General features: G+C 38.6%; 1 protein-coding gene across 3 annotated transcripts in view; it reads left to right on the top strand.

The window, feature by feature from the left end:
• The first annotated feature begins 3,929 nt into the window (after positions 1–3,929).
• The window catches only part of LOC138693067 (zinc finger protein 345-like), a 54,305-nt gene continuing 42,689 nt past the window's right edge, over positions 3,930–15,545 (top strand). For 2 of the 3 annotated variants that reach the window (XM_069816641.1, XM_069816635.1), the window contains exons 1-2: positions 3,932–4,141; positions 6,858–6,958. In XM_069816641.1, coding sequence (XP_069672742.1) covers positions 6,863–6,958 — 96 coding nt within the window. In that variant the 5' untranslated portion in view covers positions 3,932–4,141; positions 6,858–6,862. Of the gene's footprint in view, positions 4,142–6,857; positions 6,959–15,545 lie in introns of all 3 variants that reach the window. The other variant, XM_069816636.1, reaches the window with a different exon arrangement.

The following is a 15,545-nucleotide window of genomic DNA, read 5'->3' as shown; positions in this document are numbered from 1 at the left end:
TTTATTTTAAGTGCTCAATCAATATGATTTATATATTTGCAAATTTTATTATTTGCTATTACATCTCAAATAGATATGAACGTTTTAGCCCGTTCGGCATCGTCAGATATTTAAAATTCACAAAATCTAAACTTAATCCATTAAATTGTACAATAGGATAGGAAACTGCGGTCAGCACTATCTGACGAGAGGGGGTTCAAATAAGATGATAAGCACCCGACGTTGTGAGTGTTGAACATTAGAACTACGTGTTGGGTAGACGACGCAAAGTTCTCTATTTATCCGTTCGTTCGAGACGAACAGAGGATGCTCGAGAAGCCAACATGGCAGCCAGAATCTTGCTAATGAGCGGACATAAAGTGATATTAAGTGTGAGTATAAGCAGTGTATGTTAAACAGTGATGTTTATGGACGTTGTAAAAATAGTGTTGTTGAATGTATTGTAAAGTAATAGTAATATAATAAATTAAACTATCCAAGTAGGTTTTGCAGACTTTTCAATTGCGCTGTACACTAAATACCCAAAGAATACAATCCCAATTATCTAACCTTTTGCTTTATTTTGTATCTCTATTTGGCTATATTTTAATTGGGTAGTGTAAAATAGATAGTCTCTTATCTTTCTGTTGGCTCCGGTAAGAATTTTCAGTGGAAGATGTGTGAGAAATAAAAATGTAAAAGTTTTATTTTAAATTGGGTTAGTTGAGAATGTCGTTGAGGTTGGGAGGGAAGGAATATTTTCTGCATAGTTTAACATTTCCGTCACAAGGTGCGCTGCTAGATGTAATAAGTTCTCCACCGTCCAACAGATGGCAGAAAGATCAGTTTCTACATTAGCGCCTCTAGTATTGGTTACAAGAAACTCGGTAAGTTTCTTATCCTTCCTCCATGTTTCCGACCTTACTTATAGCCACGTCCACTTTGTTTTGGGCACTTTAGCTAGTGGCAGATGGTCGTTCAATATTCTTGACACGTCATGGCGGCGCAATGGTCTCTCTATAATCTCTTCGCAATGGTTTTTTTTTGTCGACCAGCAAACTTGCTATACAGACCACTGTTAAAATATGGAATATCACATGCAGAATATCATGCTGAGGTTGGCTCTAAAGGCTCCTCTATGTAATTTAAATTAGTTAATTAATCATTTTTGTGAATTGTGAGAATAAAAATATGATAATGATTTTCTGTGTTAAATTTATGAAGAGTCGTCAGTATCGCTAAGAAAGATATCTTGAGGGAGTTTCCTTTTAAGTCTAGATGGCTGACAAGATCTTGCTCCAATGTTATATGTCACAGCTCCAGGAACGTCAGGAAGTTTGTTGAAGAAGGATTTTGATATTGAGTGGATGTATTGTTCTAGTGGAAGAATTCCCAAATCTTGATGCAGTTGTTGATTTCTTACAAACCAGGGGGCATTTGTTGCTGCTCGCAGGAACTTGTTCTGGAGAACTTGTAGGCGATGCATGTGAGTCTTATTTGCTGTCCCCACACTGGCGCTGCATAAGTTAAAAGAGATCGTACAATCGAGGTATAGAGTAGCATTGAACAGTCCAATCCAATTTGTGAACGTCTATTAACCAAAGGGTATAATTTTCGAATTCTGGAAGAGGCTAGTGTAACAATGCGAGTTATATGGGCATTCCATGTAAGTTTCATGTCTAATAATAGTCCCAAATATTTTACAGCTTCTTGACTAGAGAGCCATGTAACTTGTTCATTTAGAATAATCAAAGGAGGTGGATTATGAATAGGCCTTAAAGAGAAGAGTTTAGCTTCTGTTTTGGTAATGTTGAGTAGTAATCTCCAGTCGGAGAACCATTTAGACAGCTCCTGTAAGGATGTCTGAAGAGTGCTGATTGCATATTTAGGTTACTATGAGAATAAAAGAGAACTGCATCATCAGCATACATAGGTATGTGTGACGGTTGCAAACATGGAATGTCATATGTGAAGAGATTGAAGAGAAGTGGTGACAGTATGGATCCTTGTGGTACTCCGGCTAAAATTGGACGAAGCGTTGATTTAATGTCATCTATGCGTACTGAGAACACGCTCAGATAAAAAAAAAATTTCACGATGCGTGTGAGATAATCAGGAAAACCAATTCTATATAATTTTAGCATTAAACCATCATGCCAGACAGTATCAAATGCTTGGGCAATATCCAGAAACACAGCGGTAGTATACTGTTTTTCTTCAAAGCCTTTTATAATGGATTCAGTGACTCTTTGCAATTGGTGTGTTGTAGGATGTTTTGGACGAAAGCCAAACTGAAAATCTGGTATTACAGTAGAACCTCCATTATCCGTGGTAATGAAAGGAGTTAATTGAACGGTTAATCGAAAAAATCGGATAATCCATACCGATACCATAAAAGATTTTCATAAATTAAGTCTAATTTTCTCCGTGGTCTTGTGTTTAACATGCTAGTTAAAGGATCAGAAGTTAACTAATTTAAGTCCGGTTTTGAGGGTCAAGGGAACTCCTTGTGATGGTTATCTACTCTCTGAATATATAGAAATAGAGGTCTCGTGTTGTAGATTTACATTGATACTCGTACTTTATACATTTTATTCTCGTTTTTTTTTTATTAAATCGCGCACAGCTGTAACGCCAATCTCATATTCTGATTCGACATGGAATAAAGTTTCTGCTTTCGCAACCTCTAAATTATTTTCGCTTTTTTCATAACATAAGTTATACAGTACGGTCACTTCAACAGTAGGACAAGGACTGAATGGTACACGGATTTCTTGGGGTCATTACATTGAAAGCAGGTAACACCCCCCCCCCTCCAACAAGTAACTCTATAGGACTCCATATTATTTTGTTCTGCAGCGAAAAAAGAGAGAGTGAGAGAGAGAGAGAGACAGTCGGGTAATCCACCGATCGGTTAATAGGGTGTCGGATAATCGGGGTTCTACTGTATCTTGTTTTGGAACGTAAATTTACAAATGCGATGATGAATAACCTTCTCAAACAATTTCGATAGCGTGGGCAGTAAGCTAATAGGTCGATAACTAGATGGCAATTGCTTAGGTTTGTTAAGCTTATGAAAAACAATGATTTCAGCAAGCTTCCAGGCTCTAGGAAAGTACCCAATTAAAAGGGCAACATTGAAAATTATCGTCAAATAAGTAAGAGCTTTGTTGGTAAGTTTCTTTAGTACAATGTTGGGTATAAGATCATGACCTGAAGATTTTTTTTTTTTTTTGGAAGCCTTAGAATGAATTGAGACAATTCTTGCGGAGTAGTATAAGAAATTTTCTCTGGCACAGTCGGTTTATTAATATTTTCTATAAGTTCTTCTTCAAATTCAGAGGTAGTCTGTTCATTTTTATTCTCACTTGGGGTGAATACATGTTGATAATGAGATGCAAGCAAATTACATTTCGACTCTGTGTCTGTGGCTATTTGAGAGTTTAGACGAAGCGTCGGGATGTCTGTTGGCTCGCGCAGATTCGCAACGTTTATCCCCCCATCACTCTCCCAGCCAGTGTTGCCAACACAAATTGTATCCCCGTCAGTATAATACCTGAAAATCCGTCAGAATCCGTCAAAATAAAAAAAAATAATTTTAACACAACTTACTTACAAATCCTGATTAAAAAAAATAATTCTTCAACATCTAACTTGATTACGAGCAAATCTGAAACAGAAGATTCTTAAACATAGGACGGATCAGGCAGGGCAGTTCAAGTAAAAGTAAAATCTCTAAAAAATTAAACAATTAAAAATCACAGCAGCTAAAAATGTCAAAAGGCGATGTAAATCGTAATTTCCGCCAGAAAATCCGTCACCCGTCAAAGTCATTTTTTTCCGTCCGCTACGTTGAAATTCCGTCAGTTTTGACGAAATTTACGTCCAGTTGGCAACACTAGTCCCAGCCCTTTTGATACTTGTGCTTGGCTGTTGTCTAGGGCAATAAAATTTCGTTATTGCCTGGTGCTAGTTTCGTTTGGTGAAGGTGGTGTATTGTTAAAGAGATAGGTTGCAATGTTTTTACAGTTAAGATGAATTACAAGTATCAGTGTATATTATAAGTAAACATAGGGTAATGGGTATCCTAGCGTGTGCTGACTCATTCACTATTTTGTTTCTCCTTTTGTGGGGATTAGGTCTTCAAAATAGCCATAAACTGGTAATATTTAAGTAACATATATAGTGTACACTCCTAGAAATATTTCCTACACATTGAAGCAACATGCCACGGGAACTGAATGGTAGAATTATAATAGCATGGAATTTTGAAAACCTGTTTTTTTCCTGGACTTAAATACGAAGTTTAATGTGCCTTTAAGTCAAATGTCGGTTTTATACTCACTTTATACACGTCTGCTCTTCGAGTTTTTGGATGTGCTTTTGTTTGCGCTGGTATAATAATAATAATAATAATAATAATAATAATAATAATAATAATAATAATAATAAATTACATTTATGGGGAATATTGAAACGATAGCTTTCATCAGTGGATTAAGTAATGTAAAATGTGGCAATAATTTTATTATTTTACAACATACATTCATTTATTAAATAAAACATTTATCGATGGTGAAGAATGGAAACCTCCTACGTAAAAAATCGTTAGTTTTCAGGAGAGCGAAAAAACATTTTCTAAACATGCACATATAACAATAAAATTAATTATAATTAAATTCTTTGTAAAAAATAATAATTTTGGGAATATCATGTGACATAGGAAATTACCGTATCCGATCCGTGAATATTTTATGAATTGTTTGGTGACCTAACCCAAAAATAGCAAAATCTGGCATAGGATATATCCATTCTTCACCATCGTTATTCTTATTTATAAATGAAATTTTGTCTGTAACAGATTCATTCTGGTCCACTAACTTAACCTCACTGGATATATCGCATATTGGCCATATATTCAGTATTCATTTGATTTTAATGCTGTTTTTGTAATGGAATTACACGCGACAGCTCCAAGCGTGGGCTATGAAACTAAAATAATCCAAAATTACATTCCGAATTAGACAGAGACATTGTTAATACGTATGAATTTTTACTCACCTTAGTTCCAGGAAATGACTTTTACTTGGCGTCATCTATTGATGGGTATTTATAATCAGCTAATGATATGAAGTGAAATATTTTAAGAAGATTCTTCAATATAGCTTCATAGTGTAGTGGTAAAGCATCTGACTATAAATCGAAAGTTTATTGCATTGAATCCCAGTGGCTACACATATGGAAAATTGACATGAAATATATATTATGTAACAGATAAATAAAGAGCGAGAGAGAAATAAGAGCGGACACTACATAAAAGGAAGAACCGATAGAATTTTTTTTTTTTTTTTTGCGATTTCTTACTAAAGAGTGCAGTAAACCCACATTTTGAAGCATACCTATTACGGATACAAAAGTGGAAAATGTGAGGCAGTGGCGTATTGTGCTTAATTACCAGCAAACGGATAAATATCAGCATCCCAAATAAAAAAATCTCTTTTAGGCCTATATATTATACGATTTTTGCATCTGAAATCAACGGAACTGCCTTAGTGCTAGTTTCACCAGTATAACTTACTAATCCTTACCACGGATAGCAGTGGCGGTTCCTCGGGGGAGGGAAAGGAGGAACGTCCTCCTCACATTTTTCTTCTTTTGAAAGTAAATACCAATTGAAATATATGCCTTGAAATTCGAGGAAGATTCGATAACTTTTAAGTTCTCAGCCTTAAGAAAACCTCGGTTGATCGGGTTTTAAACGACGCACACTCATGTGCTGCTAGAAAACTGTGGAAAGGATGCGAGATTGTTTGTGTAGAGGAAAGTCAAACCTTTCCTCCTTTACTGCAGTTAACACGCATAGACAACAGCGCGCTAGCGGCCAGAGAAAGAAGTAGAGTTTTAAAGCAAGTGAATGAACGGAGAGGGAGGAGATCCTCCTCTGAATCAGCGCATGGGCGGGAAATAGAAACCGACTGATCGCGCAGCAAGCTCGCTATCGCTGCCATCTAACGATGCTGCATTCAACCAGACTATAACACATCTAGGAGGAGACACAATAGAAACAGTTTTAACACAAAGCTATGAAAGACACCATATAAACTTTTTTTAAAATTATAAATCAAAATATATTCATTGCACTTTATATAAGCTATATTCATGGTTTGAAACTTTCGAGGATATCTGAAAGTTGAAGTTGGATTTATATAAAACAAAGAGGAAGTAGTTCTAATTTAGTATCGCAGACCTTTTTGGCCTCTGAAATTCACTTCCATTCATTGTCTATTAGACAGGACAACAGCCAAGTTGTCAGTTTTGTGCAAATATATTTGAAATTGAAGGTACTGCAAACTACATTATTTTTAACATAAAAAATTAATCGGCCACCGGCAGCTTTGAATAATATAGTAGTATGACTTTACAAGAATTGATATTCTTCAAAAGCATGTGATACTGAACTAGTAAAATGTACATGTGGCAACACAGACCACGTGGGTGGGTGCAGTGTTCTCCCTTTCCAAACAGATTATTTCTTTCCTCCTCTTAAGAAATATGCAGGAGCCGCCACTGACGGATAGTTCAAACCATTGCTAACAAACAATATGTATACCTATAATACCGTATAAGTTATGTATCGTTGCTTATTCTTGCAAGAAAATTCGAATATTGTTACAGTGTGAATATGAGATTAAATTATTTTTGTTTCGATGTGGGACTGCAGCTGAAATCTACGATTTATACTAATAATTTTATAGAAAGCTCGTGTAAGACAATGTGTATTAAGAAGTGCGATTTGCAGTTGATTGTAACTTGTAGTAAGTGTTTCTCAGCAGTTCAGTTGCTCTAATCTTTGTCACTTACATAACCTCTTCTTTCAGTTGTGATGGATTTGGTCAAGATGGAGCCTGAGGATGATCATTTTGGCTTACTGTCACATGATATCACACACATAATTAAAGAGAATAAAGCTTCATCACAGGTAAGCGGAAAAGTCTTACTATTTTCTTTATGTCTTTGTTGACCAGTGCCACAAAAGCATTCATTTCACAGTTTATATTAAATAGGTTAAATTTGAGTCCCACACCGTAGTTGTGTGGTATAAGGCGTCATAATTTGTTCTGGCATTATAAAATGTGTGTTGGTTGTTCTTTCCACAAGGGAAGAAATCTTCAGACGAGGCTGTGGTTGTTAAAGTAATCCTGCTTGAAAAGCTCAGGGGTTCCATGTGCTTCCCATACACTAAGCTGAGTTCTGGGGCCTGTTTCTCAAAACTCACGGACTAGTAATACTAGTCTGTACAGTAGTAATAATAGTTTGTTTTACAAGTCTGTGTTTCTAGAAACTACAAGGGTGAAGTAGTTGTTACCAGTTCACAGACTAGTAATATTGGTCGATTTCACCAGTTCCTAAGAGATTCTGTTTCTCAAAATGCTAATCTAGTTGATTATACTAGTATTCAACAGGAATATTCCTACAAGACTCTAAAGACTGGTGATTTCTGTATTATCAGTTACCAGTGGCAATCTTCCTCAGATAATCAAAACAAAATATTGTAGTAATTTTTTAAAGTGAGTTTAGTGATTCCGATTGAAGTAGTAAAGAAGTTGTTGTGAGAAGAGCTAAAACTATATCGAGAAGGAACAATTTATTCCTTTACAGGAGCACTGTTTAAATATAATGAACGGTTTAAATAAAGTGCTGAAAAGCTTGGAGAGTTGTTAAATATAGTGGGACCTGCCATAACAAGACAAACAAATAGAAGTCATGCATTATCAACAAAGCTTCAAATACAAATTGCTCTACAGATCGGGATGTTGATTATTTTCCAATGCCATCTGGTTTTTCTGCCCTAGACCAGCAACACATGCAGAATTTTTTTTCCTAATAATCTGATACCAATTCATCAACTGCAGTAATTTTTGCTGACTTTCCTCCTCCACTGCCAGTTCTTCTGACATTGTCAACTTTAGCCTACAAATTAAATACAAAACGACACTAATTTACGAATAGATCAAACGTAAAACTGAAAAGAAAAAAAAAAATTAGCGAATTTTTCAAGTCATAAGTGGCATCCATGTCGCCAGTAGGACCACTAGCTACATAATGTGTTCATATTATTATACTGTGAACTTGAATTGGTAGGCTACTCGTCAAAGTTGCTTTCTTAATGTTGGGCCAGTAAGTGTCCCTAACGTATGCATAATCTTTGTTCTGAGGTGTCAGTTCCATAACCTCACATATTACAAATTTTTTTGTCCATTCGTTTACTTTATCATTTTTTGTTATTATGCTTGAAAAAGCACCGAATGATATATCCTTTGATTCATTAATCATATTGAGTATAGTTAATTTGCTTTCAATTGATGGAATTTCAAGCGAAGAGAGAAGTAAGAACCAAAACACAAACAACTTAGCCTTCTAACCTCAAATAACAATACCTACCCTTACCTACCAATGGCTATAAACAAATGAACTCAATCAGCTGACTAGTGAAAGAGATAATGTGACTAGTGAAAAATTGTCACAAGTTACTAGACTGGTAAAATAGTTTGAGAAACAGAATCTACTAGAGCTGGTGAAATATACTCTGGTAACTAGTAACTGGTGAACTACTAAACTAGTATTTTTGAGAAACAGGCCCCTGGTTGGAGCTCTAGCACGTCTGCTTGGGATCAGTGGACTTATATGCACGTGTAAGCTGGTAGCTCTTCGCTCTGATATCTGCTTGGCTTTACGAGTAATTACGATTATTGCACTACACTAAAGAAGTCCAGAGTTGCTCGTCTTATTTACCACCATGTCAGTCTTACGTTCTATCAACCATAATAAATTTGTTCTTACTTTTTTAACTAATACGATTATAAGTTCAGAAATAGACATTATCTTGAGTCATTAGTCACCTGAATAGATTTTGAGTGAAATATCATTAGGCAGCTGTAGTTCTATATATTTTGATGTACCGAAGTACATATGATATTTCCATGCAGATATTCTGCGTCATCATATGATGAAAGAGTGATGGAACGGAGAAAAATTCTCTCCGGCGCCGGGATTTGAACATCACTTTGTGATTTAAGACGGCGCCTATACCGTCGGATCCCGGCCAACCAGTTACTCATTCGAGTGCACCTCAACACATGTATGGACTTCGGTCCTGCGTTCATAGACATCTATGACGTAGTGCAGAGGGCGGCCACTAGAGGGAACCCAAGAGATGGAGCTTAATCCGAGACGATTCTAACCGGTGTCGGGGTTGTATCCTGCGTGGCTTAGTGGATAAAGCATCAGCACGTACAGCTGAAAACCCGGGTTCAAATCCCGGCGCCGGAGAGAATTTTTCTCCGTTCCATCACTCTTTCATCATATGATGACGCAGAATATCTGCATGGAAATATCATATGTACTTCGGTACATCAAAATATATATGATATGCGTAATAAATCACTTTGTGATTTAAGACGGCGCCTATACCGTCGGATCCCGGCCAACCAGTCACTCATTCGAGTGCACCTCAACACATGTATGGACTTCGGTCCTGCGTTCATAGACATCTATGACGTAGTGCAGAGGGCGGCCACTAGAGGGAACCCAAGAGATGGAGCTTAATCCGAGACGATTCTAACCGGTGTCGGGGTTGTATCCGGCGTGGCTTAGTGGATAAAGCATCAGCACGTATAGCTGAAAACCCGGGTTCAAATCCCCGCGCCGGAGAGAATTTTTCTCCGTTCCATCACTCTTTCATCAGCTGTAGATCTGCTTTTCATCTCTGTAGCAAACATAGATCAACCTTGGATATCATGTCAGCGAGATTTTACTTTGTACTTTGCTTACAAGAGTGGCCGATAACATTCTGTTTTGAATGATAATTTATAAGATATAATTGTAGTTATCCGATGTGCTCTCTGATGTCCCACAACATTGACGTCTTTTCACATGGAGTACATGCTACCACTTACTGACATTAATGAAACAGGTGTAAGAGTTTAGGAGAATATTGAATACATCTATGATAATGTTGTTGAATTCCACATAATGGTACAGATTACTCTGGAATTGTACACGAGAATTATGAGTGAAACTTAATTCAAATTGGCAATCATTTATGGTTTTTGAAAATGCTGTAGGATCAGAAAATAACGAAACTGGATAACTGTAGATTTCAAATAAGAACCAAGTTTAAGAATAAGCAAGCATTACTCGAATTATTTTTTCATAAATGACAACATTGATACTGATGGAGATATAAAATTAAATAGGATGAATTGTAAGCATTTTGCATTTGTCTTGTAAATGCATGCATAGAAAATATTGTTAGGACTGCCACCCCTATGATTGGTACTGTTTAACAAAATTGCACAGTACAGGTATGGATCTATAAGTGTATTTGGGTTTGCTAAAGAATTTCCTACACTATAGCTGCTTCAGTTATTGTGCACTGCTGTTATTCTAATGTAAATATTTGTATTACAGAAGATTTTATTCCATTGATTCTCTGAACCAGTACTCATTTTGTAATTGTGAATGTTTGAGAGGGAAGAAGCTTAGAGTGTTTAATCAGTTATTACATAACATTTTTATCTCACGTAGTTTATCAAAGTGAAGATTGTTGGTTGAATTTTGAACAACCTTGAGGTTGGATATTGTTAGTGTTTGGTTCTTTTAATATGCTGCAGAATTGTACTTTGTTTTTTTTTCGCGAGTAATAAAATATCATATTCAAAAAGATATTTACACACATAGCGTAGAACAGTGGTCATCAGAACACTGCACTCTTGGACTAGCGTCTCTTACCCGCAGGTCTCTTACAGCACCAGCGTGCCTTCGTGGCTGCTAGCGGGTATGCTTCCTCCTGTCGCCATGCACTGCTTACTCGTAACCCATTTCAGAGAGAGCTGATGACCACTGGCATAGAATAAAAATCGTCTTCTATTACACATATTACAGCAGTGTTTCTCAACCACTGTGCCATGACATTTATTATATCTGTTCGCGACATATTCTCCTAGAATTTGTAACTTCACTTGTCTAATTATTTTTCACGATTAAATATTTTATAGTGGAAATATTTTAGGGGAATAATTTTCGTGACCAGTCGAGGTGGGTTCCTCCAAGTTGGTGATCAGGGAGTGCAATGGTGGCTCTCGTGCTCTTCTTTTCGACCATTTATGGACTTACTATCACCCAGCCCTTTTCGCTCTCTCTTCTTTTTCATCTATATCTTTCTCACTGCCGACCAGCATTGCATGTGGAATGCCCACCACATCATCACAGCCACTTTCACCTTTTCATCGCCACTGTTAGTTTTTTTCCACGTCCGCCTACATGATGGGATTTGTTACGAATGTCTGGTGAGGCACATACTTCTTCCTCTTCTAGATATTTATATTCATTCTTAGGTTAAGGTTCTTAGGCTTATGACTCCTGTTTCACCAGCGGAGATCTCTCCTATCTCTGTGGTCCTGTCCCACGGTTTCGCGCGCTACTTCAGAATTGTGTATCCCGTCAGGGTGCCCAGTAACAAAGCAATAGTGGACCGTTCATACTGCCCCTATATGCAAGTCTAGGTGCCGAGCCCGGACCAGAGGTCAAGTACACTCACGTAAAGCCCCAATGGGGTCCCAGGGCGATTTAGACGTCACCGTGACCGACTCAGCTTGCCGGGGGGGGGGTTATATCGCTCCGACGTGTTACCACTGACTTATGGGTGTCGCAGTGTAATCAACACAAGTCCCCTGAAGCTGTGTGGTCTCGGATTGCTGTGGGTTTAGCCGAGTAGTCTGGCGGTTGTGTTCAGTGTAGAATGGGGAGCCACGGGCGGTTATTTCCGTGGTAGGGGCATAAAACTGCGACACGCCTCTGGTGTAAGACTTGCCATTAGGTGTGTAATGTCCAGTTTGAAGGGTAACTTGTGTGAGGTGGGTTGCTTGGGAGAGGGGTGTGGAGAGGGGGTGTGGAGAGGGGGTCCTATAGCCGGCACAGACTGTGAAGAATTTTTTAGTTGTGTTTTTCTTTTGCCCCCACAGTGGCAGGCTGACGCCAATGGTTCCGTAGGGGGGGCCAGTTCAATATGTCCTCGCGCTCTTCTCGCCCTCCCTCAGGAAAAAATCACAAAAAATAGAAGACAGGAATAGACACGACTTGTGGTCATATGACGAACATTGCAATGGAATTGAACCCTGAGAAAATAACAGTTAAAGTGCCGCCTCCAAAGTTTATTAGTATCACCATGGACGGAACACAAAAGACTATGAAGAACATCAGTCCATTTTACATGAGACGTGCACTCGACGGATTCGTTGGGAAGGTCAAAAATACTACTCTACTGCTGTTGAAGACTCCAATTTTGGAACTTGTGGGGTGAAGTAGCGAGGCTAAGCAGGGAATCAAAAACAACAGATTACGTACTGAAGCTTGTATATTATCATTGCGCGTGTTCAATACTACAAGACGTTCTGAAAATAATTTCACCCATCGTAGACTGTAGATGGATATATCTGGTGCAAATAAATGAATTCCAGAGCAAGAGACATCAAGATTTTTATATAAACGAAACCTGGATGAATAGCAATATGACATTTCGAAAACGTTGGCAAAATGAGAGTGTAAATTTCCACACGAATGTAAACTCTGGACAAAGATTGATCGTGGTACATGTAGGAAGAACTTTCTAATACTGAACTTATATATAAAGCCGGAAATGGAACGGTAGATTATCACGGTCAGATGAACGCCGAAAATTTTGAACGATGGGTAATACAGAAGTTGATATCCAATCTTCCTCCCCAATCAGTTATTGTACTCAACAACGCTCCATATCACTGTCTCCAGATCGACAAACCGCCATCTGTATAATGCAGTAAAGACATACATGATCTCTTGGCTTTGCAAGAAAGAAGAGAACTGTAATGAAAGTATGAGAAAGAAAGACCTCTCTAACCTTATTCTATCTCTGAAGCCAAAGCAAAAATTTTACAGAATTGACAACATTTTGGAACAACATAACCACAAAGTTCTTAGATTGCTGCCTTACATGTGCGAGTTGATTCCAATTGAATTGGCTTGAACTAAAGTGAAACGTCTTGTCAGGGACAATACTGTCATGAGCGATTTAAATTTACAGAAATTAATGCAAGTGACAAAAACTGCACTTTCTCTTGTGACAAATGAAGACTGAGAAGGATTCTGTAGACACATTGAAAATATAGATAAATAGTACTGGGAAAAAGATGAACGCCTATCATACGTGATTAATGAAATTATTATTAGGCTTGTAATATTGGGGACAGATTGTACAAGTTGACTGCAGCATGGGACATAGAGGATTTGAGCTAGTACGAGGGCATTGACTTGGTTTTGCGAATTACACGAATGACAAGGTGCATATAAACAAATACGGAGAACTCTAAAAATAAGTATATGCTACGTAGCATTACAAAGATATATTTTTACGCACTTTTCGTTATGTGCAGAAGAACTATCGTACTGTAGAATTATTCGTGGGTTTGAGTTTTCGCCTTGATTTTCTTGTGCTACAATATCTCTGTATATAATATCGCTTGTAACCGCGTATATGTGTATTACATAATTTACATATAATATTCCCGCCCATTCATTTCAAAATACTCACCAACTTCCGCTGCAAAAATATGCGCCTGAAAACCTTCAACCTTGGGCATTATTATTCAGCAGGTACGCTGTTTATGCATGCTAGAGTACTGACTGGTGAACGGATAACCAACTTGAAAATCCTATCAGTCCCCAACATTACAAGCCTAATTATTATAAATTTAAGGGGGCTTACGACAGTAGTAGTGATAGTGAAAACTGATAATATTAATAATACTGATCACGGTGATGGCAGTAGGGGTAGTGAAAACAGTGACACCGCACCTGAATGTGACGCTGATATGGGACTTGCTCAACAGCTTCCGCTATGAGCTAGGTAACACAATTTTTAGACAGCTGGTAGCAGGCTAGCATTACTAATAAGGGCTCACTATCGCGAACTGTAGGGGCGCGTCGCATTCCTGTCAGGTTCAAAGATTAGAGTCTTCAACAGTACGCAACGGTAGTCTCCTCATCGAGACTATATCCCCAAAACAGAGTGAGACGCTGTTGAAAGCGAAGTTGCTAGGGTCTTACTGTATTAAAGTCGAACGGCACTCCTCGCTGAACACCACGCGGGGAGTAGTGCTTACGGATTCTCTGGACAGTATGTCTGATGAAGAGATCCAACTAGAACTGGCGGAGCAGTCTGTGTCCAAGGCTTACCGTTTATTACGTAAGCGGGACGGACAGACTGTTCCCCTGAGCACTGTCTTTTTACATCTTCGAAAAGCCTGTCCTACCAGAATACATCCTTGTCGGGTATGAGCGTGTCCCAGTTCGTGTGTATGTGCTGAACCCAATGTGGTGCTTTAGGTGCCAACGGTTCGGATATACGCAAAAACGTTGCACTAACAACATCATATGTGCAAAGTGCGGCGGTGCTGACCATGGTGATTTCCCGTGTGGCGGTGCCGAGCACTGTGAGAATTGTTCTGGGGACCACGCCGCTAATACTAAAAATTGCCTGAAGAATATGGTAGAGAAGGTTATTCAAGAGCTCCGAGTCCGGGAAAATGTTACGTTTTTCGAGGCTCGTAAGCATATTTTAGATGAACAAAAAAGGCTACGGAAAAGTCCTATGCCTCAGTATTGAAAAGAGCAACAGAGGGAATTGACGTTTTCACGCAAACGCCACCTCTTGCAAATATACCTGGGAAGCGAATTGAGATCGCTACCCAGACGTATGTGGACGTTGCCACTCAGACTGCTGTGTCAGACGACACGTGTGGCCTTGATATCAGGCTTTACGTTCCAAAAAAGATCACTACCGTGATGAAAGACAAAGACCCAAGGCCTCGTAGATCTCCACGAAGTCGCACTCCTTGTTCGCGTGACGGGTCGAGATCACGCTCTCGATCACGTGCTCGATCAAGATCACGATCAGGTGTGCGACGATCCGCGAGTGAGACCCGCGGTCGAGGGCAAAGCAATCTCAGTCAAAGGCACCAAATCATAGAAAAGATAAGAAGAGAAGATTCCCTGTGAAGCCACCAACATGATTTAGCTCCTTTTGATGACTGATATTGTACAGAGGAATGAGAACAGTGTACGCAGCAGATATATGGAACTACAACAATTGATCTATAATGAGAACACTGCTATTTTTTGTCTATAGGAGACATACCTCTGACCTGAAAACTCCCTGAGTATCTCGGGATACTACATTCACCGGTACGATCACCTTGACGGTATTTGTGCCAACGGAGGTTGTGGCCTCCTATTCCGCCAAAGTATATTTTCCTCTTTCATCAATATTACCACTCCTTATCAGTGCATAGCCGAAACAATAACTCTTCCTAGCATTCAGATTTCAATAGCCTGTATGTATATGCCCCCAGATAATGTTTTCACAGTAAACGAAATTCAACACATTCTGTCACAGGTACCTGCTCCATATTTGTTAGTGGGGGTTTTCAATGCATCGCACCACTCTTGGGCTCAAATTCCGATGATGACAG

This window comes from Periplaneta americana, chromosome 17 (assembly GCF_040183065.1).
Source record: "Periplaneta americana isolate PAMFEO1 chromosome 17, P.americana_PAMFEO1_priV1, whole genome shotgun sequence".
NCBI lineage: Eukaryota > Metazoa > Arthropoda > Insecta > Blattodea > Blattidae > Periplaneta > Periplaneta americana.
Note: the sequence above shows the minus strand (reverse complement) of the source record. Positions and strands in the feature narration are given on the sequence as shown.